The sequence below is a fragment of the Rhinichthys klamathensis genome, unplaced genomic scaffold (genome assembly GCF_029890125.1).
Source record: "Rhinichthys klamathensis goyatoka isolate OS25496 unplaced genomic scaffold, OSU_Roscu_1.1 h1tg000261l_1, whole genome shotgun sequence".
Classification (NCBI taxonomy): Eukaryota; Metazoa; Chordata; class Actinopteri; order Cypriniformes; family Leuciscidae; genus Rhinichthys; species Rhinichthys klamathensis.
The window spans coordinates 1,269,593-1,296,195 of record NW_026606782.1 but is presented as its reverse complement, the minus strand read 5'-3'; the positions used below and the strand labels follow the sequence as shown (position 1 = coordinate 1,296,195).

Here is a 26,603-nt window from a genome sequence, read left to right as displayed (position 1 = left end):
ATAATGTGGCCTTGTTTGTGTATTTTCAGGCTACTGAAGACCCAGTCACTGGAATGGTTCTACAATAATGTGAGAAGGCGTTTTAAAAGGTTTGGCAGTGCTAAAGTGTTAAAGAACCTCTACAGGAGGCATGCGGCCGAGCGTGGAGTGCTAGCAGAGCCTACAGGTACTCGCCATCTGGACTTTTGTATGACCTTCCTTTAAAATAAAGGATGTTTTCACACTGACATTTTATAATGTATTTTGGTATATATTTGCTATGTTTTGGAGTTAAAAGAGCTGTTTACATGTTGCAAATTTGTAAGAGTTTCTCCATTTCAAATACCATCTGCATCCGGAGGATATTTCAGTTTTGGATTGTCCTTCAAGCTCTAGCACTGTCTTTTACACTGTTCATGTTTGCATCTACAGTATTAGCACTAATTCATAAGGGTTAAGGAAAGAGCAGGCAGAGATACTATAATCTGATTTACCTCCTCTGTCTCTGATTTAGCAGCAGCAGGATAAAAAAAAAAAAGACCTGATGGATTCTTGCCCAATTGTATTCCTAACATTTAAATATTAAATAAAAATTGCATATGTATATTTACATTACTTAGTACTTACTTAATCAGATAAATCATTTAATCGCTTTCCTAAATTAAAAACTTTAGTGGAGCACAAAAAGAAATGAATCATAAATGAATTGAAATTGAAAAATCAATGCAACAGATTTGACTATTATTTTAATAATAGTAAAACACACTGTAAAAATATTAGGCCCATCCATACATCTGAACCTGCACAATACATAGTTATCTACAATATACAGTTGTCATTTTTAAAGTGGTAGAAAAATATTCTACTGGAAAATATACTGTGAAAGTACAGCAACTAATAGCCAGAAATATACTACACTACACCTTTGTTTGGAAGTATAAAAAAAAGTATCTCAAAGCTTATTTTCTTCTTCCACACCAGCTCGAAGGCTCCTTTACTTGTGTTTGTGGGCACAACGAGTTATGATCTGTGCTCAGCCTCTGTTTCAGTTTTGCTGTGGTCTGTGAACAAAAAATGTCTTCTCCATTAAGAGAAAGGGAGTTAAACGCAAGGCCAATGGCACATTAACAATGGATGACCATGACTGTGGTTGTTTGTCACCTCAGCAGACCCCTGTAACCTCTGAGGAAGAATAGCTCTCTGTGGAAGAGAGAAAAAAAGCATTGCAGTGACAATGAAAAATAAAGAGCTTCGGCCACAAAACTCTCTGCACCATGTGGTCAGGCCTTGAAAATTTGATGCAGAGAAAAGCTAGAAAGATAATCTGTTTGAGTTTAATGTCGGACAAGTGCTAAGAATGGAGCAATAAGCTTATAGCATTATAGGATAGGTTTTTAAGCTGCAACATCAGTCTTCAGCTTTATCTCATAGAAAAAGCTAGATTTATAACATTACTTTGATTTGCTCTCCGCAGTAGAGTGTAGGCGTAAACATTGGCTCATTGTAAAGGGGTAGCAGGTGACTTCAGAGGCAGTTTGACCTTCACCGGATCAAGGAAAGCACTTTACAGGGCTCTATGTGGAGCTGAGGCCATATTGATATGTCAGTAGTTACCCATCAAATGATTTGTCATCCGACTGCTCTCTGAGACTGAGACAGGGTCTGTCAGAGTGAGAGAAACCCGTCGACTCCGACTAGTAAATCATGTGTCGCAGCTGGAAGTGCTGTCGAATCTCTCAGGAAGCGCTTGTCAACAACAAGAACAACAACAACAGAAATGTGTGATGCAAATCGTTATACTTAATCTTTCCTTTTTCATATTGAGCCAATCTCTATATTCCACTTGTGTCCTAGCTTATCAATATTGAGAATAATATTTTACTAATGGAAAAAAAGTATATTAGGAAAAACTAGAAACCGACAGATTTTATTTTGTGGATGTTCTATTTGAGGGATAGGCACCGCCGCTGTCCTGCAGAGTTTAGCTCCAACCCTGATATAAACTCGCCTGCCTTTAGCATTAGTAATCCTGAAGACATTGATTAGCTTGCTCAGGTGTGTTTGATTAGGGTTGGAGCTAAACTCTGCAGGACAGCGGCACTCCAGGATCGACGTTGCCTATCCCTGTTCTATTTCATTTAAGATTGATGCCTTCAGAAATTGAGGCTGCAGGCTTTAAGTGTTTCTTCATGGAATGCAACATCTAAATGTATACATCCTCTCCAACTGAAAATTGATAAATTATAAAGAGTTTTAAAGTTTTTTTGATGAAATGAGCTGTAATATTGTTTTGCACCAACAGAGGGGAGCACTTATGAGGAGAGCATCTGCAATGAAAGTAGCGTGTATGAGAGTGACTCCACATTCTACAGACAAAGTGAAGGTTTGTGATCAAATATATCCTATTTAGATATGAATGGTTTGTTATATCAATGGTTTTGTTTTATTAGTTTCATTCAGTGAATATTTGAAAAAACTTCACTGCAACTATATGGCAGCATTTTTCTATCTATAAAGGTTTTAATTATTATGTCTCTCTCCAGAGCACAGCATGGCGGAGACTATTAGTGTGGCAATGCGTGTGGCAGAAGAGGCCATAGATGAAGCCATTGCTAAGGCTGAGAGCCAGACTGACAGTCAAGTAAGACTTTCCCTATATAAGATCATTCATTCATTCTTGATAAATTGGCACGTTTGACATGGCTACTGTTTGACATTTTATTTTGTAGGAGAAGCAGAACGAAGCTCATTATCTGCGAGAGAACAGAGCAGAGCTGATAGAGGAATTGGCCAAAACAATAGTACAGAAAGTGAGTAACACATGTCAGCAATGACCTTTCATGAGGGTAGAGTTTTACATTGTCCACAATTCAGTGTGCAGTGATTCATTAACGAAAGTAATACTTCAGCAAGGACGCATCAAATCGATCAAAAGTGACAGTAAAGACATCTATAATGTTAGAATTTCTATTTCAAATAAATGCAATTCTGTCCTGACAACTCTCGGAGTGTTTGTCATGGTAATGGGTATGACAATCTAGATAATATTTGGTCTTGGCGGTCTTGAATAGATCTGCTATGCTGCTGCTGCTGCTGCAGAGCAAGTACGGGACTTGCTATTGCCAATACATACACCACACTCAGCTGTGAGCAAGGCCTATTAGCCTGCGCCATTTAGAGCTTCATGACAGAACTTAACGTTCTTTGTTATTTCTTTTGAACTTTCCATTAATAAAATATTCCTGAAAAAAAAAACGATCATGTTTTCCACAAAAATATTAAGCAACTGTTTTCAATATTGATAATAATTAGAAACGTTTCTTAACCACCAAGTCAGCATTAGAATGATTTCTGAAGGATCACGTGACACTGAAGACTGGAGTAATGATGCTGAAATTTCAGCTTGCCATCAAAGGAATAAATTACATTTTGGAATAATTAAATTAGTTATCAGTTATTTTAAATTATAATATTTCACGATAGCACAGTTTGTACTGTTTTTTAAAAAATCAAATAAAGCCTTGGTGGGCATATTTTGAGGCACAATTATGTATTATTTTTATTTATTTAATCATTTCAATACTTTTAAAATGTATCATTTTAAATGATCTGTTAATTTAAATGTATCAAGATCTGGGTATCTGTAAATATTCACACTCTTGATTTGACATCAAAGAGACTATGTTTCTATGTTCAACTATGTTGTGTTGATATAGTTTTATTGTAAATTATAAGTTATAATTATGACTTACTATATATAACTTTAAAGTATTGTATACATTTTAAATGATCATATTATTATTTATCAGTATTGACAATGTTTGCATAAACGGATTATATTGGAATATTTAAACAACAGATTGTCCACCGGAGGATGGATCCGTCTGAGATTCAGTCTGAATGTAATCTGGACCTGTTGCCTGACCAGAACAATGATGGGACCTCTCCTGATCAAACCCAGAGTGCCTTCGATGCTTATCTCTGGGTACACTGGCCTTTTTTTTTTTTTTTCAAAGACTCAATCACTTGCAATTTTGGTCACTTTTGAGATGCACTATTGAATGCACTGACTCTGTAATGCTTTTGTATTGCTCTTTTGCTTCTCCTTTCCCCCTAGAGGTCTTACTCAGCTTTCTGTCTCTTGACTGATGAGAAAAGAGACCAGCATGCTAACACTGGGTCAAGGCCTTCAGCTTCTAAAAGTCATGCTCTGGAAATGAAGAAAGAAGAAACGATGCCTGTCCAGGCCATGCCTAGCTGGAGGAGTGTTGACCGACTGGACAATTCCAGTTAGATCCTTGACTTAATCCATATTATGATTCTTAATCAGTTAATTAATGATTCTTGCTTACAACAGAGGGATTTTAAAACAATGTATAGCCTACTTGTTTAAACTGTTGATCACCTCCATTTATATACATGTCTAAATGCTGTGTATATGTCTTTAGTGTTACAGAGTCCTGATGGGAACTGGATTGCTTATCAGAGCAACTTGCTCTCTCGACCGAGCCTTTTAACTAAGCGCAAAAGTCTTGTCTACAGCGTCTTAGAAAGGGAGTCTGGCGTGGGGTCAGCTTACGACGAAATGGGCTCCGAAACAGAGCCCGAAGCTAATGGAGGCTATGGCGCTGCACTAGTAGAGTTTCGTCGTAAAATGTCTGCCAATAAGCAGTTGAGTTACACAGAATCCTACAGCCGACAAGCAACCTTGCCTTTGGATGCACAAGCACAAAATATCACTGCACACACCTTGAATGCTGACACCGAGAACTCATCAGGACCGGATGGACCAATGCCCAAGTCCCACAAAAATATGCTGCCCTTCCTGAAGAGAAAAGTGCCACTAGAACAGAGGCGACTCTCATCCGCCCGCCTTTCGAACATCATGGATGTTAATTCCAACCCAGGAGGGGCTGAAAGCAGTGAGGATGGTCTAGAGGACAGCAGGGTCAAGAGATCACGACGAAGGAGGAAAAATAAGAGAGAGGAGGCAGAGTGGAAAGGACAGTCAGTATTGTCTTTGGCTGTACCGGTGAGAATGACTGTTTGTTGTACAACATGTATTGGCTTTGATTTAGAGCAGGGGTTTTAAACCTTTTAATATCAAGGACATATAATATAAAAATAAAAAAGACTTCTATATATTTTCATATATAAAGACCTCTTTATACTGTGTTGTTTCCAAAATTAAATGATTGGTACCGAACTAAAACAAATGTCAAAACATATACAATTTTTATTTTATTTATTTAATTCACAAAGTATCTGTTTTGTACCCACTACTACTATAATATAAGATTTATGAACCTATAAAATAAATAATAAAATAAATGTCTTACTATTAAAAACTGTCAGTAGAATAAAATAATAAAAAATGTGTAATTCATTTAATGATTTCTGGCCAGTCTATAGAATGCAGAATTAATTAATTGTGTGTATTTTATATAGACATTATATATACACATTACTGTTTAAACATTTGAGGTCGGTAAGATTTAAAAAAAAAAAAACGTTTTTGAAAGAAGTCTCTTATGCTTAACAAAAATAAAATTATTGTGAAACATTACAATTTAAAAGAACTGTTTTCTAATTTAATATATTTTTAATTGTGATTTATTCCTTTGATGGCAAAACTGAATCTTCAGTGTCACAGGAATCTTCAGAAATCATTTTAATATGCTAGTTCTCAAGAAAAATGTCTTCTTATTATCACACTTGAAAATGTATACGTTTTTATTCAGGATTCTTTGATGAAATATAATTTTTGTTGCAACAATGTAAAAGTATTGACTGTGACTTTTCAGCAATTGAATTCATCCTTGCTGAATACAATTATAAATATATATTAAAAAGATTAATATTTTACGGTAATATGGTAGCTAATCCCTAAACATTCCTAAAATACATTTTATGAAATCTGTAAAACATTCTGTTTTTTTTTTCTGTTTTTATTTATTTTATTTTATTTATATTTCATGACTATGATTCTTTATTGGCAGGATTCCAATAGCCAACTCTCAGATTCTCTGGTGAAGAGTCGTCATGTGAAACAAGACTTGCATGGAAAAAGACCATGTGATCATGCTCTGGAAGATGACACTTCAGACACTGCTACCCCTGACATCTTGAGCTCTGGAGCTGTGACCCCTGATCCATTTGGACCTGATCTCAGTTCTCCTAGTAATTCGAATTATAGAGCCCTTGGTGTGGTTGGATCTTTAGATCAGCAGTTGACTTCCAAACTGAAAGAGCTGACCAGTCAAGTCAGAGAAACACAACTTTCCTCCACTGAGGATGAATTGGACAGGTTGGAGTATCAAATGTGGGATGAAGATGATGAAACAAAAGCAAAAGTGGGAGATGAAGTCATGGGAGATGCTTTATTGAAGATTGAGGCTGTTGCAAAAGAAAGATCAAATGAAATTGAAGCCACAAATCAAGTAAGGAGAACTGAGATGTTGAAAGAAGATGATCTGACTTCCAAACTCAGAGAGTTGACCAGTCAGGTCAGTGAGACACTACTTTCCTCCACTGATGATGAACTGGACAGGTTTGAGCATCAAACTGTAAATGAAGGCATACATCAATCAATGATAACTGAGATGCTGGTGGTAGATGACAGAACAGATGGAGACAAAATATTACAACGTTACAAAAAAACCCAAAATCATGTAGAGAAGATGGTTGAAAAAGCAGAAGAAGAGAGATCAGAGAAAAAGCAAAAGGACACTGTGGCAGAGCAGGACATTAGTAAGCAAAAGGATACGAAGGAGACGCAAATGTCAGAAGAAATGAGCTCAGGGAGCCAAAAACAGACACCCGCAGAGACAGATGCTCAAAATGAGAACGCTAGTGAGAGAAGTGAAGAGACAAAGAACAAGAGAGAAGTTCAGACTGAAAAGAGAAAAGCAGAAATAAAAGATGGTGGAAATGTGGTTGAAGGTCAGCAGAGCAGAGCTGAGAATACAGAGATGATCGATCATATTGAGAAGCGGGGACAGGCCTTATCCTCTGAACTGGCTTTGAATAGATTTATAAGTGAAGATGGAAACATGGAATTTGATAGGATCATCGATGCTGTAGCGAAGGCTTTGGATGACATGGAAGATAACATAGAAGCTTACACCAGTGAGGGGGTATTTTTAGACAGGGAGGGAAGTGAGGGAGAGAAACTAGAGATGAAGGAAGAGAAGGAGAATATAACTGAACAAGACATGGATGGCAAGACAACATTTGAGGTATGCTTTGTTGGTGGACAATTGAAGAAGGTACAGGGAAAAAAAATGAAGGAAGAGGGCAAAATCAATGAATTTGTGGCACTAAAGAACCGCAGGGAATATTCTGAGAAGACAGAAGACAAACAATGCATCACATCATCAGAAGAGAGAGTTCAAAAGAAAGATGGCAACAGTCAAGGTGACGTGGTTAAAATGAAGGAGCAGAGGAACAAGGACACAATTCAGCACAGCGCCCCATCTGGTCAGGGGGAATATCTGTCACCAGAGGAGATCTACAAGGTAACAACTATACCATAACCGCATTACAGTAAACTATAACTATACTACAGTAAACGCTTCAGGCTGCAGTAACCTGCTTGTATCTAACATGCTTTATTTCATCTGCTAATTAATCTCTGAAGCTCTTCTCATTTCATTCTATGTCTTCTGCCTCTTTTTGATCTTTATTAGGATGCACACGTGCTGGACAAAGAGAAAAACCTAAATTGTATCTCCAGTATACTACAGCAGGTGATGATTGTATGCTAATATGGATAGGATGCTCTCATTTACGCACACTCATAATTTACTAAGCTATTGTATGTGTCCCTTCCTCTCTTAGTTTTCATCTGGTGTCTATCTCTTGGCTCACTGTGTATTACATTTACATTTGACATATTTTAATTTCTGTTAGGGCTGCACAATTAATCAATAAATAATTGCCACTGAAAAAAACGTGGATTCAAGTTGGGTGAAAGGCTTTATATTGTGGTGTTTTTGCAGGGTTGCGCATTGTAACAAATCACAGATATGTTGGTTGACTGAATGAACGCAATCAGAGGTGTTTAAATCTGCTTTGATTTGTTTTCAACTCGAGTTCGTTTTACTTAGAATTTCTCTCATTATAACTCATTATATTTATGTAAATACTGTAAGTATGAAAGCTCATTTCTGCCAGATAAGGAAAAAAAATTATGCTTTGGTAAATCATAATAATGACATACAAAGCATAATGTCCTGGTTGCGTATGCAACCCACCATTCCCTTTCAGTCAAGAACGTCAGACGTGGTCGACGTCGACTGAATGGTGATTCCAATTCAGTCGACGTCGACTACGTCTGACGTTCTTGACTGAAATAGAACATGTTAAAACTATGACATGCTAAGTCATAATTATGAGATAAAAAGTTGAAATCATGACATACTAAGTCAAATTATGCGAGATTGTCATAATTAGGACATAAAAAGTCAAAGTTTGTCATAATTATGTTATATTAGGTCTTTTGATCATAATTATGACTTTTTATCTTAATCTAGAATTTGTCTCTCATAATAATTATGGTTTTATGTCAGTTATTTTTTAGCAAAGCATTATCTTTTTATCCTAAATGTTGGCAATCGATTCACTGTGCAGTGTTCATAGGTTTGTTGGTTATATAATGGGTTTTTTCAATAGTGCAAAACATAGTGAGCTCATGCCAAACTAAAGTGACAGCTTTACTAATCATAAAACGCTCTTAGCTAGCTATTCTGTATATAATTTATTTATTATTTAAATAACAGATGCTTTTAATGCTGCTAGGTAGAACAATATTTAGCCGTTTAGCCGCTGTCTTGATTTACTGCATGTAACAACAATAAAATACAAACAATTCAACGTCTCAGTTTTAGATGTGTAGCCCACATAAAGAATATGGCATGCAGTTGGCCCATACAAAAAAACATATTTTAATGTTAATTTTATTAATCAATATTAGTAACTGTGATTACAATATAAAGTGAAATAATTGACAGTTATGATTTTGGGAAAATTGCGCAGCTCTACATTGTGCTGCTGCAGGTGTGACTTTATGCTCCATTCATTTCCATTCGTATGCATGTTAACGTTAGTGTGTAAAGTTTACAGTACCTTCCTCTATGTATTTATCTTGAACAGAAGTACTCGGCTGTATCACTGCGCAGCATCACCTCCGAGGTGCTGAAAGTACTGAACGCCACTGAGGATCTGATTCACGGATCAATGGGAGACGGACAAAGCCAAACAGACCGCAGTGACGTCTCAAGCATTCCCCCTGCCGAGGCCAGAAGACTGGACGAGCAGCTTAGCAGACTGGAGGAGAACGTATGGATTCTTTCTGAGATGAACATTTGTCACGCCACTGGGAATTATGAGCTGCTTCTCAGTTTGTTCTGATTGATTCCACCGTGTGCAGGTGTATGTGGCGGCAGGTACAGTGTACGGGCTTGAGGCTGAACTGGGGGATCTGGAAGAGTGTGCGCGCAGCATCGGTGGATCCACCACCGAAAGAGAGCTGGCTCATCTGGAGGACCAGGTGGCCTCTGCAGCAGCCCAGGTGCAGCAGTCTGAGCTCCAGGTGTGTTCGGCCTGGACACTGTGCTCTCTCTCTCTTTCTGAAACTCATCAGCAGCATCTCATCGCTGTGAAGACGCAGTTACACTTCACTTAATGAGCCGTATAGTAGTGGTTTAACTACGAAGTTTTCGTGAATTGAAACAAAGCTGAAATAAAATACAAACACACACACACACATGTATATATATATGAGGTAAAAATAACTTAAATGAAAATTAGAACTTTTTCCTTGGTAAGTTGAAGCACTACAAGTACTAACTAAAACTGTAATAAAAATAAATATAAAATAAAATTAAAAAAAAACTAATAAAAAGGACAAAACCACATAGCAACCATAGCAACTAAAATGAAAACTGAAAATATAAAAACGAATTATTATTAAAATATTAATAAACATGAATAAGAATATAAGAATAATGCCAAACCCAGCTTTCCCGAGGTTTTTAACACTATATATACTGTATAGAACTAAGCAAACATACAAACCATGGTGTCCCAAAACTGGCAATAGCATTTTACCTAGCAGTCTTCTGCAAAGCCTTACTGTACACAATACACATTCTGTCATTTTCATATCTGCCTGCCTTAATCTGCTTTTTCCCCCCAGGTTTCAGACATTTCCTCAAGAATTGCGGCTCTGAAAAATGCAGGTCTTAATGTAACTCCACAGACACAATTTACCAAGGTCAAGACTGTAAAAACCAAGGTATAGTCTTCATATTTAAGTAATATATTTATATACTAATTCCTACATTCTCATATGATTCATTATGACTATAACTGTTGTAAGGGTCCAACATCAGTTTCCCATAAGCGGGTGAAGGTTTACTGCGTTACTGTCTTTTCAGCGTGGCAAAGTAATTTAATTACCTTTTTGTTTCATTTGACTCCAAAAATTAAAAAGGTTTAATTGATGTTTGTCAATCATTACATTTATGTGAATGTTTGATTATTCTATTTAACTCTTTATTGAAATTACACCTGTTCATCCGGAATCCTATAACACTTTGAGTCTCACACCGGCTGGGTATAACCTCTCATAACCTCAAGCTCGTCAGGCTCGGTCATTTGACAGAGGCGATTGACTAATATCCTAGACGTCCGTACTCCACTTTGCTCATTCTAGAATATATTATTTATTCCCCATAGATCTGAACACATTTAGACTATATCTAACCAGAGGTCACGACCGTTACCATAAAACCAAGCTGACCGACTTAACTACTTTTAATGGTAACTTTGTATAATCATGCCGTGGTCTCCCACGTACACTTAGTTAGAATAATACTTAAAATAATAATCAGAGGTTGAGGCTCACCCTATTTAGATAGGTCTAACAACACTCTGTTGTTCTAAACGGAAAACCCATTATTAGCCTCTACAGTCTAAGTATAGATGACTAATGCCAATGTGTTAGTCGGATCTCTAAAACTTCAGTCGGTGTGCTCCTCTGCTCCACCTAAGCTGGATTTTAGTCTGTTACTAACCTGAGTGTAGAATTGTAGTGTTATGGATTTAATGTAATCTACTAGAGTTAATAATTTCAGAGTAAATCAGAATAAATGCAAATGTAACCGTTTATTATTAGTCAGGTAAATGTACCATGCCAATTATTACATAATCAATTCATAGCTAATCAATACAATAACATCAAATGCTCAGAGATAAAGAGTAAAAGATGCATACCTGACATTAGAAAAAAATACATAATGCTCCACATTACTTCTGTGGAGATGAGACCATTGTACCAGTCGCACTGAGACATTTTAAATGATACCAAACGTGACTGTTAATTCACTTGTATTGACATAGAACATTATCATTTTCATATAATCTTTCTAAGCGAATTGAGTGAAGAGAAGGATGTGTTAAGGGAAGGAAGTGGGGGGAGAAGGATCAAATGTGAAGGGAGGACAGGAGGGAAAGAAGCTTTCCTGCAACTTCACTCTGTGGGGTGTGGAGACAAATGGCAGTATGTGTTTGTGTTGTCCATATCTAGGAGATCAAAGTATCTGAGGTTCTGTTTGTCTTACACTGTCATAATACTTTTGTTTCAGACACAAACCATCAGCTCATCTCGGAAACTGAGGAGGCGACTGCCAGCACCTCCAATACAAGGTAAGAGCTAATCATAACCAATACTGATCATTGAAATATTTGAAAGATGTTGCCTGTGTAATTAAGGGTCAAATGTGTAATTCTTATTTGAACATTCTGCAGAAATTTCATCTTTAAATGTACTTCATCTATTTCCATTGCATGATATTCTAAGGATTGAAAGCAGACATCTGATGTTGTCAATGATTTGAATCTCCCATTGTATCTGTAAATTTCAGATAAAGAAGCATAAAGAGGATAGAAGGAGACATCAGCAAGCATCATCGCAAAGTTAAATACGGTAACTAAAAACCTGAAAAGCCACTGATCACATGTGCCTTGAAGCTCATGGGTCATAGAAAAGATTTTATGAACTCAAGCTGTGGTGGGATAGATTCAAATGACTGATGTATCGCTCATGCAGTGATGCCATATTACACAAACACATAGCTCTTAGATCAGGTTGCTTTATTACCTCTCGCTCATCCATACTAGTGTCTGAATTATTTCGAAATAGTTACTGAAATGTAATAACTAAGTAAATGTAAGATGTAAAATTATGATGTGGAGCTTTGTTTGGGCATTTTGACCATTACTGTGAATCAAACTCATCATTCAATTAAACTTTTAATAATAATAATTAAAAAAATCCTGTTATAGAAAGTATGCTGAAATCTAAGAATGTTTGTAACCAAATTGTTACCATTGACTTCCATTTTATGGACAATTTCTTAAAATATCTTCTTTTATGTTCCACAGATGAAAGAAATAACTATCCCTTTCATTTCTTACTGTCAATATGTAGATATATACAATAGCTGCGTCTGAAATTGCATACTCTCTTGAGTAGGTACTTATTTTGAATAAGTAATTATGTAATGACCTCTAACAAAGTACATTCTATGTAGTATGAATGTTTGCGGTGTGAATGTAATCTGGATGTACTACATTCACCATGTTGTCATTATCATGTGACCTACCCCTCATGGGATAGTAAAGTGTCCACCGTATGTCATCTGGGTACTCTTTGCCTGAGTACTGTTTTTCACCTACTATATAGTAGGGGAGTATGCGATTTTGGATGCAGCCAATGTTTTGCACATCTGACCAAATATTTCCTGCATTTATTTTTTAACATGATTTCTCTGTGAGATTTATAGATTATTCTAGCCATGTGTCAGCTATATGAATCACAGTCATGTAGAACACGAAAACTTTATATTTGCTCACACTGTAAATTTATGGTGTTAGATTTGATAATAGATTTATTGTAAATGTGTAAATTAATAAATGGAATTTTTTAGTTTGATTATATTTCAATTGTAGTAAATATTATTTGTTAACAGATTTTTGTCGGTGACATTCCGATTACATAACCTGAACAATTTTATGGTGTTCATATCCTGAAATCATTGTTGTTGAGATCTATATTTCAGTTGTTCAGAGTAAAATATACCAATCAAAATACATATTTCAAAGCACACAGATATGATGAGGAGGACTGAGGGATGTTAATGATCCAATACCTTGGATGCGCATGTTTATTAAGAGTGCTATGTGTGTTTGATCATTATTGTATCTCAGTGTTTCTCTGATACACTGCAAAAATATTTGAATCAAGAAAATTTCAAAGATCTAACAAAGTAAGGATTCTTCTTTACAACTAGATTATCGAGTGTTATCCACGTGAATTTGGATTTAATGGATCAGTTGGTTTGAAGAGGGGCGCCAGCAAGGGCAAATCCCAGGAGCATGATCAGGCCCTGGTAAAGAAGTGGCCCTTTAGAGAGAAATGAAAAGCTCATATGTGAAGTGTTTTTCCTGAGCACTGCAATTCCACTGGGTTGGAAAAACGTTTATGTGTCCACATTGGTTATATTGCACTTTGGTGTGATGGTACAATAGATCTCTCACATTTGTAGCACTCCCTGCTATGAGGTCAAACAAATACCACATTTATCACAGCAGCCAGTGCAACTTCCTCTCAAAAATAGAGGAACTAATTCATAAACCACTGAATTCACATTAGCGGCGTTCCACGATGAGAAAACGTTCTCTTTGGTCAGCTACAATAAATCCTTCCCTCTGGTCCGTCAGAAACAAGCTCTCTCTCCTGTCTGACACAAGAAAACTGTCTCTAGGGTTCATCATGATGATTCCTTCTTTGTCTTGTCCCATTGCCTCTACCTCGGCATATGACGGATGTCCTGAACCACGTCGAAATATCATGGCAGGCCAGTGTGTTGGTCGTCTCTGGACATCAAGAAAAAAATTACAACATTTTCAAAGCACCTACAAATAACTAAATTTGAAGGCTTGGTTTATATACATACGCTACCATTCAAAGGCTTGGGGTTGGTAAGATTTATTAAAAAAAAATTGAAAGAAATCTCTAGGGCTACATTTATTCTAAAAAATATGTTAAAAACTAATATTTTCAGGATTTTTTCAAATTGTTGTTTGAACATTATAAATTTCCATTAGCTGAATATGCTTTAGTACTTAAAGCTCACCTCTATGAAGAAGAGACTGGCGCTGGAGGTGGGATGGTAGTACATGTATATAGTGGCCAACACAGCGACCACCATGAGGACCATGGTTACGAGGATGCCAATGAGCAGACCAGTCTGCATCTTCTCCTCTCTCTGCTTCTCTGTAATTTCCATCTGAGAGTCTGAGAGAGAAGAGGATATTTACACCTGCTTGTAAAGAACAACAATCAAGCCTACATTTTTACATTTTCCAGAAGAAATGTGAGTGGCAAATGCCACAATGTCAGGGTGTTCAGGGCTTTGCTGTGGTATATGAGTGGTTGCATTAAGGCTTAAGACCGTTCACCCAAAACCTGTATGACTAACTTACTTCTGTGGAACATAAAATAAGATATTTTTAGAATTGTGTGTGTGTTTTTTATCAATAACCTAGAAGTCATTGATTGCGGCACCAAATCATTTTGGTTACCAACATTCTTCAAAATATCTTCATGTTCCACAAAAGAAAGAAAGTGTCATGATTCTGCCATCTAGTCGTTGCAGGATCATGACGGACCCATGTTTGTGTGCAAGTACATGGCCTTGTGTTTGGGCTGTGTGCTTGTGTTGTCTTTCCTTGCCCCGCCCCCTTGTTATCCTCGTTTTGTCCTTATTACCTAATCAGTATCACCTGTTGTCATCATTAGTTTCTCCCTATTTTATCCCCTTGTGTTTGCTGTCCTGTGCCAGGTCATTGTCATACATTGTGAGATACTACCTGTGAGTACCCTGTCTTAGTAAATAGTCTTGTATAGGTTTCGCTCTTCTATTTGCTGTCTAGTTTTTGTCAAGTTTAGGCATCCCTCGTTCGTCTTGCCTTTGTTTTGCCCCCTCGTGGGTTTTGTTTTCCCCAGTTTTCTGTTATCAATAAATGTTGTGTAATTGCATACCGTCTGCGCTTGGATTCATCTGCTATCTTCATAACAGAAAGTACAGATTTCGAACAATTTTAGGGTGAGTAAATGATTAATTTTGGTAAACCGTAACATGGTGAAAAAAAGCTTCTAAAGGCCATGGAAGCAATTTAATATGTTCTGTGTTTGCATTTAATTATATTAATAGAATCTTAGAAATATGATGGTAATTAGATTAATGTAGTGTCGATACATATCCTTATGAATATATGTGTGTGTATGTCCTTGTATATGACCTGACAAAAGTTAATGTGCGACTAAGTGTATGACCGAGACAGAGGGTCTCCATTCAAGGATACATACCATCAGTGAGGAACGGTGGTACATACCATCAGTGAGGAAGCTGGTAGGAAGGTTTCTTATAAATAAGGGTGTGCTGGTGATTTTGGTGGTGAGCGAGGAGGCTGATGTGGTCGATGTTGTTGTAGTTATAGATACAGCTGTTACTCCTGTCTGCACAGCTGGAGTGCTGCTTTTAATGAAGGGCCGTTTTCTGTCACAGCTCTGGTTTTTTATCTTAAAATACATCCACAACAAGTCAGTAAAGATGAGAGATGGTGGACTGTAAAAGAGGAACGAAAGAGGATCTATTCACCTCACTTAAGCACCCACTGTCAACCCAGTCTTGACGATACTGGTCAAACCCACTGGAACATCTGCAGAACAAGCATTATTTGCAGCTGTTGAGTAAATGTAGAGTTGAAGCACACTGCACTTTATCTATCTGGCTATTCACATCAAAAATACAAGTGAACCAAGTCTATACCTCTGTAGGCGACTACACCAGCTACAGTTGAAGCCGATCTGAGCCGTAACACACATCTCACAGCTGGAGAACTGAAGGCAGGCTGACAGCAGGAGGAGCAACATTTTAACAAAGACGTGGTGGGTACTACTTTCTGTTTTCTAACAATATGTGATTAACTGTACTGAACGTCAAACATAGAATCGGTCTTAGTTCTAGGGACAAATCTTAACTAACATTTCTAAGCACTGCTATTTTCTGTGGATGTGATGTATTTGGTCTAAGCTGAATCTAGTTGTGTCAGCAGTTCAGACTCACTCGGTAGAGGAAGCATCTCAATAGCAGTGACGGTCATGATCTTGGATTTTAAGAGCTCTACCCGATGATATTCATATATTGTTCTCCTTCTAACATCTGTCATGAAAAAAAAAGACAATGGAAGGCCAGTATGGTTATTGTTAACTAAAACTATTAAAAAACGTTCCTGTAGCTCAAACAGTAGAGCGTTGGCGCTTGCAACGCCAAGGTCATGGGTTTGATTCCCAGGGAAAGCAAGAACTGATAAGAATGTAAAATGTGTACCCTGAAATGCAATGTAAGTTGGTTTGGATAAAAGCGTCTGCCAAATGCATAAATTTAAATCATGTTCATTATTTTAAAACAAAGCTGAAATAAAATATAAAAATTTCATGAATAACTTGGTAACACTACAGTAAGGTCCCATTAGTTAGTACATTAACTGACAGTGAGCAATGCATTCATTACCGTATTTATTACGGTAATTAATCTTTATGTTAGTTCATTTCTGTCCTGATAACTCTTGGAGTGTTTGTCATGGTAATGGGTATTACAATTTAGATATATTTGGTCTTGGCGGTCTTGAATAGATCTGCTATGTTGCTGCTGCTGCAGAGCAAGTATGGGACTTGCTTTTGCCAATACATACACAACACTCAGCTGTGAGCAAGTATGCTGCTGCTGTACAATATAGCGTGCATGAATTACCCAGAGTAGATCAATACAGGTGGAGCTGGGGAAGGTGGAGGGTTTCTGTAAGCGCGCTACACTGCTAAGGCAAATGCTAACCAAGTATTTTAAGGTTGAGCACGTGGGCTCATTGGCTACTGATACAGCAGGAACCAATCAGCTGTGCCCTATAGAGAATAATGTGATTGCAAGCGGATTGAGTTATAGACGTACAGTACTAGCCTGCGCCATCTAGAGTTTCATGACAGAACTTTGTATTAAAAGAATACAACTCTTCATTGTTAGTTCATGTTATAGCTCAGGTCTATTAAGATGAAGCACTACAATTGCTAAAAAATAAAATGAAATTCAAATAAAATAAAATAAATCAAAGCTAAAACGAAATATTGAAAACAAATAAAAATACATATAAATAAAATTCAAATAAAAACTGAAACATAAAAAATAAAAGCTAATTCAAAATATTATTAAATACTGTGATTTGTATATAAATAATACTAAAATAAAATTAGTGAATTTAGAATCAACAGGCAAATTTAAAAAAAAATCTGCAAAGAGAAGGATTATTTTTCCATTCAAGAAGAGTTACTTACTGGGAAGCTGTTCGATCTTATGAAGAACCACAAATGCATCAGAAAGCCCGACTTTCACTGGATGATTCACTGAGCTGATCTTACTAATGTCAATGGGAACCTAAAAGCAGGTGAAAGCCGACAATCAGACATTCATCAACACCGTTCCAGTGATGGCAGCTGCATGTAAAAAACCAAGAAGTATCTAAAAAAATCAACCTCTTTATATGCAAAGGTGATTCTTCCATCGTTGTATAAAGCTGCCTGAAAGGTGAAACCGCCGAGATGTGATGCGTCCTGGAGATACACATTGTCCCACTGCACAACAAGAGCTGTGGCTAACAGATAGGGAGTAGATTAATAATACAGCCATTTAAATATATCTCATTCAACAATGCAAATCAATGCAATGCACACTTATAAAAAAAATTGTCTGTTCCATTTTACCATTATCACAGTACATGACTGTTGAATTCTGTGAGATGCTGAGATCAAAATTAGCCATGAGAGGAGCGATGTACTGAGTAGCAGTCAGCATTTTGTGGATAACATCTCCAGTGTAGATGAAACCTGAACAAAAAAATTATAAATATATACTACCAATCAAAGGTTTGGGGGTCAATAAGATGTATATATATACAGGTCCTTCTAAAAAAATTTGCATATTGTGATAAAGTTCATTATTTTCCATAATGTAATGATAAAATTTAAACTTTCATATATTTTAGATTCATTGCACACCAACTGAAATATTTCAGGTCTCTTATTGTTTTAATACTGATGATTTTGGCATACAGCTCATGAAAACCCAAAATTCCTGTCTAAAAAAAATTACATATTTCATCCGACCAATAAAAGAAGTGTTTTTTTAATACAAAAAAAAGTCAACCTTCAAATAATTATGTTCAGTTATGCACTCAATAGTCAATACTTGGTCGGGAATCCTTTTGCAGAAGTGACTGCTTCAATGCGGCGTGGCATGGAGGCAATCAGCCTGTGGCACTGCTGAGGTGTTATGGAGGCCCAGGCTGCTTCGATAGCGGCCTTAAGCTCATCCAGAGTGTTGGGTCTTGCGTCTCTCAACTTTCTCTTCACAATATCCCACAGATTCTCTATGGGGTTCAGGTCAGGAGAGTTGGCAGGCCAATTGAGCACAGTAATACCATGGTCAGTAAACCATTTACCAGTGGTTTTGGCACTGTGAGCAGGTGCCAGGTCGTGCTGAAAAATGAAATCTTCATCTCCATAAAGCTTTTCAACAGATGGAAGCATGAAGTGCTCCAAAATCTCCTGATAGCTAGCTGCATTGACCCTGCCCTTGCTAAAACACAGTGCACCAACACCAGCAGCTGACATGGCACCCCAGACCATCACTGACTGTGGGTACTTGACACTGGACTTCAGGCATTTTGGCATTTCCTTCTCCCCAGTCTTCCTCCAGACTCTGGCACCTTGATTTCCGAATGACATGCAAAACTGAGCAACAGTCCAGTGCTGCTTCTCTGTAGCCCAGGTCAGGCGCTTCTGCCGCTGTTTCTGGTTCAAAAGTGGCTTGACCTGGGGAATGCGGCACCTGTAGCCCATTTCCTGCACACGCCTGTGCACGGTGGCTCTGGATGTTTCTACTCCAGACTCAGTCCACTGCTTCCGCAGGTCCCCCAAGGTCTGGAATCGGTCCTTCTCCACAATCTTCCTCAGGGTCTGGTCACCTCTTCTCGTTGTGCAGCGTTTTTTGACACACTTTTTCCTTCCCACAGACTTCCCACTGAGGTGCCTTGATACAGCACTCTGGGAACAGCCTATTTGTTCAGAAATTTCTTTCTGTCTTACCCTCTTGCTTGAGGGTGTCAATGATGGTCTTCTGGACAGCAGTCAGGTCGGCAGTCTTACCCATGATTGCGGTTTTGAGTAATGAAACAGGTTGGGAGTTTTTAAAAGCCTCAGGAATCTTTTGCAGGTGTTTAGAGTTAATTAGTTGATTCAGATGATTAGGTTAATAGCTCGTTTAGAGACCCTTTTCATGATATGCTATTTTTTTGAGACAGGAATTTGGGGTTTTCATGAGCTGTATGCCAAAATCATCAGTATTAAAACAATAAAAGACCTGAAATATTTCAGTTGGTGTGCAATGAATCTAAAATATATGAAAGTTTAATTTTTATCATTACATTATGGAAAATAATGAACTTTATCACAATATGCTAATTTTTTGAGAAGGACCTGTGTGTGTGTATATATATATATATATATATATATATATATATATATATATATATATATATATATATATATATATATATATTATATATATAATTTTTTTTTTTTTTTTTTTTTTTTTTTTTTTTTTACCAGAAAGAAATAGCCTACTTTCATTCAGCAAGGATGATTAATCAAAAGTGACAGTAAAGACATTTATAATGTTACAAAATATTTATATTTCAAATAAAATTTCCATTCAACCACGAATGATGTATCAAGGTTTCCTCCAAAATATTTAGCAGCACAACTGTTTTCAACATTAAAAATAATAAGAAATGTTTCTTGAGCACAAAATCAGCATATTAGAATGATTTCTGAAGGATCATGTAACACTAAAGACACTTTAAAACATATAAAAAAAACATAATAGTGCACAATATTGTTTTACTGTATTTTTAATTAAATAAATGTAGCCTTTGTGAGCATGAAAAAAACTTATTTGAAAAATGATCTGTGTAAAAAAAAAAGATGTATATAAAATATATTTTAAGTTTATTTAAAATATATTTGTGAATAATATTAAAATAGAATATAAATCACTAATTTGTTCTGCACTTACCCCCTGTCGCTACATGTATTTGCCTTAATGAATGTCCATAGAAAGGGAAATTGAAGGACAAATTCACTCTCTATAAAAAAACAAAACAAAAAAACAACTCAACTAAATTTCGTTATGTGCACAAAAATGTGTAACAGTTACAAAAATTACCTTTAAGAAAACTTTGTAGCTGACGTACCAAAGTTTGTCGATGTGTGTTGGAGAGAATTTCATGGACTCTTCCCATGTTCATTTGCTCAATATTTACCCACAAATCCTTGCCTGCACTGTCTGTGGGCCCATAGAATTTGGATGTGTAGTAGACATGATCCATATCTCTCTGATGAGCAAATACACACGTTATCTCAGATGAATACATGACAAGATATATATATATATGAGAGACATTCCTGGATGTTCACCTTAATGGATAAGTTGCCATGACTGTCATTTGTCACAACTTCAGGAAAGCGCTCTGAATCTAATCGGCCGTGTTCTTCATAGCGCTCCGGACTGATCTCACCCACAGGTTTGGATGAGAGCATCCATCTCTTCCATCTTCTATTGTAAAGCTTGAGGTTTACACCAGCACTCTCTTGCTTGGAGAGCCTCTCAAAGGTGAAGTTAGAGACACCTGATGAATTAAGATTATTCACATTTTACAAGCTGCATTGTCTGTGTTGTTACACAAAGAGATTCATTAATAAACTAAATGCATGCGAATTGTTCTCTGAATCCAAATGAACATAAATGTTTATGTTTCACATAAAACAGAAGATAACATACTTTCAGGTGTTTTGATAACCGAAGAATGTAACATTGACAAGGATTTTAAGCAGACTGCAAATGACCTGCAATGCAAATAAACACAGTTCCTCACATCCTGCAGTGACAGGAGTGTGTCCAAAGTACTTCTTTCACAGAAGAGGGTGAAACATGCTCCGAATTCCTCATAGTGCTGGCCGGGTGGAGTGTGAGGGCAGGGCAGTGTTTTGACTGGGGTAACACACAGTTCGTTCCAGTGTCCTTCTCATTTGAATTCTGCCAACATTATTACTATACCTCAAGCACAAAGGTGTGTTCCTTTTTTTTTTTCTGTTTGGCATTGTGACATGTCCTCTGGTCTATCACATGCTGACAGATCACAGGGTACAGTGAGCAGGCATGTGCCAAAAATGGTCTGCATGACCAGTAGCTAATTGATGAGTAAAGATATGATGATAAAAAGATCAATTATTATACAGTTACACTGGTTAATGACTAAGCCGGGCAATATGAGTCTTTTACCACTGGCTTCACAGACGACGCTTAAGAGTAGTCCCAGACTAAAATGCATGTTTGAGCTGTTTTAACTGAAAGCAACTTGCACTGACATATCTTAAAATATTAAAATAGAGGCATTGTTTTGCCTCTAGATGCACACCAGTAATGTTTTTTTTATAACGCACATTTATAAATGTTACTTAAATGTCCTAATTGAACTAAGGCCTAATCCTGGCTTAATCTAAAGCCTGTCTGTGAAACCAGGCTTTTTTACTTCTACTTCTTAGATGATTTATGCCAATTCATTTTTATTTATTTTTTTTTGGTCAGGATCTCACAAATATATTGAAAATCCAATTCATACAGTCAATGACTTGAATATGCTTGTTCTGTGATAAAAACAAAAATAGACTTACAAAAATGGTTTTATACAATTTTTTTGAAAAATATTTGTTTTTATTTGATTAACAGTTTTCATACAATACAATATAGCTACTATAAAAACAAAACTGTTTTTATAGTGCTAAACAAAGTATAGGTGGTCTGTATGGAGAAGATACTTTACTTTTTATCTTCTAGGGTAAATCATTGTAGTTTTATTAATAGAGTTGATACTGTAACATTTCGATTAAATGTATTTTTAAAGCACATTTAAAGACACGTTGATCCAAAGTGCTGTACAAATTGAGCCGCAACATAAAATAAAACAAAGCCCAACCCATTAATGAAATCGGAGGGCTAATCATTAAAAGCCACAGATTTAACACATGAAAATTAATCTTACAAAAAGCAGCAGTATAATTACTTTTCGTCCCTATAGCCTACGCGAATTGAGGATATTATTTTTAAATTCAGATTTAAGTTGGCTATATTAAATAACTTTTATTTATTTTTATTTTTTAGGCTATTTTAGACGATTGAACGAAAACATGCAAAATAAATGAATGACTTACCATTGGATGGCAATTCCTGAATGGTAAATTTAACCTGAATAAAGGCAAATATTCCTAAGAAAATATGTGGTCTTGCCGGTAGTGCCATAACCAATTGCATTTAAATTGTCTTTGCACATTAATATCGAGGGAGAAGTACGGTGTTGAACTGCACGCGAGCGACGCGCATAATCCGGTGGCACGTTCAGCTCCGAACACACCCACGCGAGACTGTCCAGTGACGTGCGTATGAGAAGTTCATTAAATGGGCCATTCTACAGAATAGGTTCAAACAGCTGGGAAACATCTTTCAAAATTGTCTTCTTCCACAATTTCTTAATGCATGGAAATAATTTGCAGCAAATTTTATAATATCCAAGTACACATTTCTAATTGTGCAGTTAATTCTTATAATTGTATTTTCAGAAAGTTTTGGAATATTTTGTTTCTCTCCCCAAATTTGTCATTACCGAAAAACTATAATAGCCTATATAATTTAACAACATGGGTTAAATTGACCTATTCATATTTTTGATAGATTTGGTAGCCTATCTACCTTGTGCATTTTGTTGTTGCTATTTTATTAAAAAGTTTTCACAGGTAAATCAATAACACAATTTTAACAATATTACAAGTGTAATTTATGAGATTTGTCGTATTTTCAATCCAATCTTTCTTTGTAAAAGGCATAAAGTTATTAATCATGATTATTTGAATATAGGCTAGAAACAAACACCATCATAACATCTTAGTTGATAATTCAATATACTTTATTTTTGACAAAACATCCCATGTTTCAGACAGTCGTGAATGCACATTTTCGGTAGAGAGTTCTGACAGTTATGTTAAAAGAGACAACTTAAGCGCGCCACTGTGTGCATCTGTGACATCGGTCAGGGGGTGTTGTGCATGTCAAATAAAATCAGTCATAATCAATAAATGTTATTTCTTATGTTTTTTTTTCTTCGTATCATTACTTATTTATGTATCCTTATTAATTCGTTTCAAATACAGTTTCTGAATGTTAGTTACATAAAAACACTTGTTATTCATGATTAAGTGTCGTATTTAATGGAAACGTATATTTTTACTGTTAGTTAATTAAGTGAGGCAAAATAAGTTAGAATGAAGGATAAACTGAAATCCACAGCATTTAAACAACTTCTGCTCACGTATTTGAAGGCTGAGCTATTGGATCATCGAGGCTAAGCGTTATATTATGCGACTACGCATTACTTTACGGAGAGCTTGCGACCTACTACGTTCTGCCTTTTTGCGAACAAAACGGAATAAAGTACAGAGTTAGTTACAAACTAGCTAGTCACTAAGCCTCTAGTGTGGACTTTACGTTCCAATTTAAGAAAGAACTTAAACACCTGGTGCAACCCTACCCAAATGTTTTGACAATTACAATACATTTATTGCTGGTCCCCCTTTGGTTGTGGGAAAGCAGTTTGCACTAATTCTGTATAATGGCCCATATAGTCCAAGCTGGTCAATAACCGCAGAGATATTGTTAGAAAAACTAAAACCTTGACTTCCTAATTATGTGTACTTGTTTTATATAAGTATACTATTTTGGTCTGGTTGAATCTGTAATGTATGTTTCTGACACAGTTGAAACCTATAATAAATTTTAATCTGTTTAAATAATCTGCTATTTAAATAAATCTGTAATATTAGCCACCACTGTCAATGAAACACTATTATGAAATCTTTATTATAGTATACTCCTAAATGTAGTTGAACTTGAGGGAACACGTTAAACACTGCCACACCAGTTTTTTTTTGTGTGTGTGTGAGTTGCACAAAGTGAATGTGGTACCATGAAGCACAGAACAGTTTTGTAAATATAGTATTCAACCACATTGAACTTATCAGTCAACAATGTCTCCTGAATGTGAACAGCAGACTTTGTGTGAGCATAAACCGAGCCATAATAAGCAGTGGATTAGCAACGTTTTTAAACATCACTGGCATAAAAATCAGCTTCCACCTTTTACTTTCATTTATCTGGGCACTTAAAACTGATGTGTTTCATCCTTCCTTGTGGGCCTACTTGTGTATGGATGAATGTGGTTATGTGACTGTGTGTGTGCTTGTTTGAAAGGCAGAGGGAGCATTGGCCTACTGTGAGGAAACTGGTTCCTATGAGAAATGAGTGGATTAGGTGAGTGTGACATGTCTCATAGGGCTGAGAGGATTCTCTGGCCCATAGGTTTGGAAAAGTCAAACAGCCCTCTCCTGAATGATGTTAGGTCAACTCAAGATTCAGGGGTTTAAAAAAAAGTGAAACATCAGGCATAGCCTTTTCCATCCAAACCCATTTCTTTTTGTTTTAGGTGAAGTCTAAATTGTGTGGTTTCATGGGTCAAAACCCATTTCCAGTACATCAGAAAGTTCTTGTAATTTGCCTAAACTAAATGAAGAAAGCAGTCATACGACGTGGTGTCATATAATACAAAGCTGCAGTAGGAAAAGGCCTTAATATCACAATAGGGTGAACTGATAATATTTTCTTATAAAGTGAATTAAAAAAGAGCAAAGGTTGGGTTCCTGACACTCTATATAATGTTAGTTGCACATAAGTAGTACGTCTCTTCAACATATTTCAGTGCAATATTGCTATCTAAGTAGTATGTGAATATGCAAATTTAAAAAAAAGAATAAAAATAGTGTTAAATAAATGAAAACACCTTTGAAATGGCACTGTGGCATGCAAGTGTCACATGCTAAGCCTGTATTTACATGACAGACAATATAAATTCTATAATCTAGAAGTATATAAATGTTATTATATAGTAGGCTACTTGAGATCGTAAGAAACACATAGCCAATGCGCCATTTTACTGTATTTCCAGTACATGGTGTCAACTCTTTCCAGTACAAGGTGCTGTGTTTGGCAATGATTTAGTCAGCCAGGCATTTAAAGGCCATTTGGCTACTGGTATTCCAAATGGTTGTGTGAATAACTGCATTTAGTGTGGAGGATTTCCAGATTATTTTTCAATATAATAGGAATATGGGTGGCATAAAGATGACATGCGATATATTTGTGTCTATGTGAGTTTGGGATTGTTCATTTTATGTGAAATATTCGTCATTTCCATTTGTTGAAAGTGAAATATTGTCACTGGAGCTGCCGTTCTCTGCTGTGGTTGTTAAACCCTGTCAAAAACAGGAATAGAAAACCTTAAAGATAAATTCTTACAACATTTATATGCATGTCATTTAGAAAAAAACTCACATTCATGTTGCAGTCAAAGGGGCTATAAGAAGAGTTTGTAAGCACGTCAAGTATAGATTCCCTGTAAAGATACAAAACATGTTTGTCCTCTTTTCTTTTTTTGTCATTAAATTCTAATGAATCGAGCAATACATACCTTTTTCTTTTGTTATTCAGCACAAAAAGGACAACACCAGCAGTAAATATCACCACAAGTGTCACTCCCACTCCAACACCAATACCTACAGCTGAACAAACCAACAAATGTTTTTGTATAAGGAAATACAATGCTGCAGAATTTGACAAGCAGTTTGCTTTACAATGCAAACTAATTCATTCTTAAATATGTATAAGGAGGCTTCAAATAGAACACAAAAATGTACTTTGGTCAATTTGGTCTAAATGTTGGTCAGTATTTGATTTATCATTTGAGCATTGAATTATAAATTATAAGATATAAGACAAGTTTATACTGGATTGATAATGAATATTAAATATCAAATACAAATAATTGTTATTTTTGGACCAGTTCATGCTTCCCTGAATGAGGAAATTAAAATGCATTGAGTTCTCATTTGAGCAGCCATTTTGAGAGTTTGATTTATTATTTGATAATTTGAACATTAGATTTATCATTCAAGCAGCTGTTTTGAGAGGTTTTTAAAAATTTTTTTCAAAATGTCTTGTTTGAAATACAAATATCACAACTTTTTGATCCAAAATGCCATGTTTCGATATATGAGGAACAGAAATCATGATGGGTCTCTACATTTTTGTGATAAATTAAGCGTAGCGTCAGTTCTGGCAGGTCACGTTAGTCAAGCTCGCATGACTCTCAGCTGATACACGTCTACCTATAGGAATACGATGCCTATCACTGTTTACATAAGCTCCTTCAGTATTATCAGCAGCTATCGCGATAATTACCCTCCTCCCTCCCCAGCTCCTTCTCTTGTCCAGTCAGGATTT

At 36.3% G+C, this 26,603-nt stretch overlaps 2 protein-coding genes and 1 long non-coding RNA gene across 3 annotated transcripts in view; 1 reads left to right on the top strand and 2 right to left on the bottom strand.

The window, feature by feature from the left end:
- myripa (myosin VIIA and Rab interacting protein a) overlaps positions 1 to 12,317 on the top strand; it is a 34,371-nt gene extending 22,054 nt beyond the window's left edge. The window contains exons 3-16 of the mRNA XM_056267537.1: positions 30 to 166; positions 2,282 to 2,362; positions 2,523 to 2,620; positions 2,709 to 2,789; positions 3,839 to 3,964; positions 4,097 to 4,268; positions 4,428 to 5,011; positions 5,979 to 7,496; positions 7,668 to 7,727; positions 9,133 to 9,318; positions 9,410 to 9,571; positions 10,178 to 10,276; positions 11,628 to 11,688; positions 11,907 to 12,317. Of these exons, the coding sequence (XP_056123512.1) occupies positions 30 to 166; positions 2,282 to 2,362; positions 2,523 to 2,620; positions 2,709 to 2,789; positions 3,839 to 3,964; positions 4,097 to 4,268; positions 4,428 to 5,011; positions 5,979 to 7,496; positions 7,668 to 7,727; positions 9,133 to 9,318; positions 9,410 to 9,571; positions 10,178 to 10,276; positions 11,628 to 11,688; positions 11,907 to 11,920 (3,379 nt within the window). The 3' untranslated portion in view covers positions 11,921 to 12,317. The remainder of the gene's footprint in view (positions 1 to 29; positions 167 to 2,281; positions 2,363 to 2,522; positions 2,621 to 2,708; positions 2,790 to 3,838; positions 3,965 to 4,096; positions 4,269 to 4,427; positions 5,012 to 5,978; positions 7,497 to 7,667; positions 7,728 to 9,132; positions 9,319 to 9,409; positions 9,572 to 10,177; positions 10,277 to 11,627; positions 11,689 to 11,906) is intronic.
- Positions 12,318 to 13,460: 1,143 nt separating this feature from the next.
- On the bottom strand, positions 13,461 to 22,552 carry plxdc2a (plexin domain containing 2a). Its single transcript, XM_056267534.1, has 13 exons — positions 22,430 to 22,552; positions 20,636 to 20,847; positions 20,413 to 20,553; positions 20,235 to 20,304; positions 17,864 to 17,986; positions 17,636 to 17,754; positions 17,438 to 17,537; positions 16,176 to 16,271; positions 15,879 to 15,960; positions 15,708 to 15,768; positions 15,442 to 15,628; positions 14,181 to 14,341; positions 13,461 to 13,920 (listed from the first exon to the last, which is right to left on the bottom strand). Exons 1-13 carry the CDS (start codon positions 22,527 to 22,529, stop codon positions 13,693 to 13,695), a joined length of 1,680 nt encoding a protein of 559 aa, XP_056123509.1. The 5' UTR covers positions 22,530 to 22,552; the 3' UTR covers positions 13,461 to 13,692.
- Positions 22,553 to 25,410: 2,858 nt separating this feature from the next.
- Positions 25,411 to 25,704, bottom strand: LOC130101715 (uncharacterized). Its single transcript, XR_008809032.1, has 2 exons — positions 25,656 to 25,704; positions 25,411 to 25,576 (listed from the first exon to the last, which is right to left on the bottom strand). It is a non-coding gene; the product is annotated as an uncharacterized LOC130101715 (long non-coding RNA).
- Between the last annotated feature and the right edge of the window lie 899 nt (positions 25,705 to 26,603).

Coding starts and splice junctions, on each gene's coding strand:
- plxdc2a (XM_056267534.1), bottom strand. CDS start 22,529: ATGCAATTGGTTATGGCACTACCGGCAAGACCACATATTTTCTTAGGA. Junction 20,848..22,429: donor TCAGGAATTGCCATCCAATG/GTAAGTCATTCA, acceptor TTAATTCATCAG/GTGTCTCTAACTTCACCTTT. Junction 20,305..20,412: donor ACACACATCGACAAACTTTG/GTACGTCAGCTA, acceptor GTTTTTTTATAG/AGAGTGAATTTGTCCTTCAA.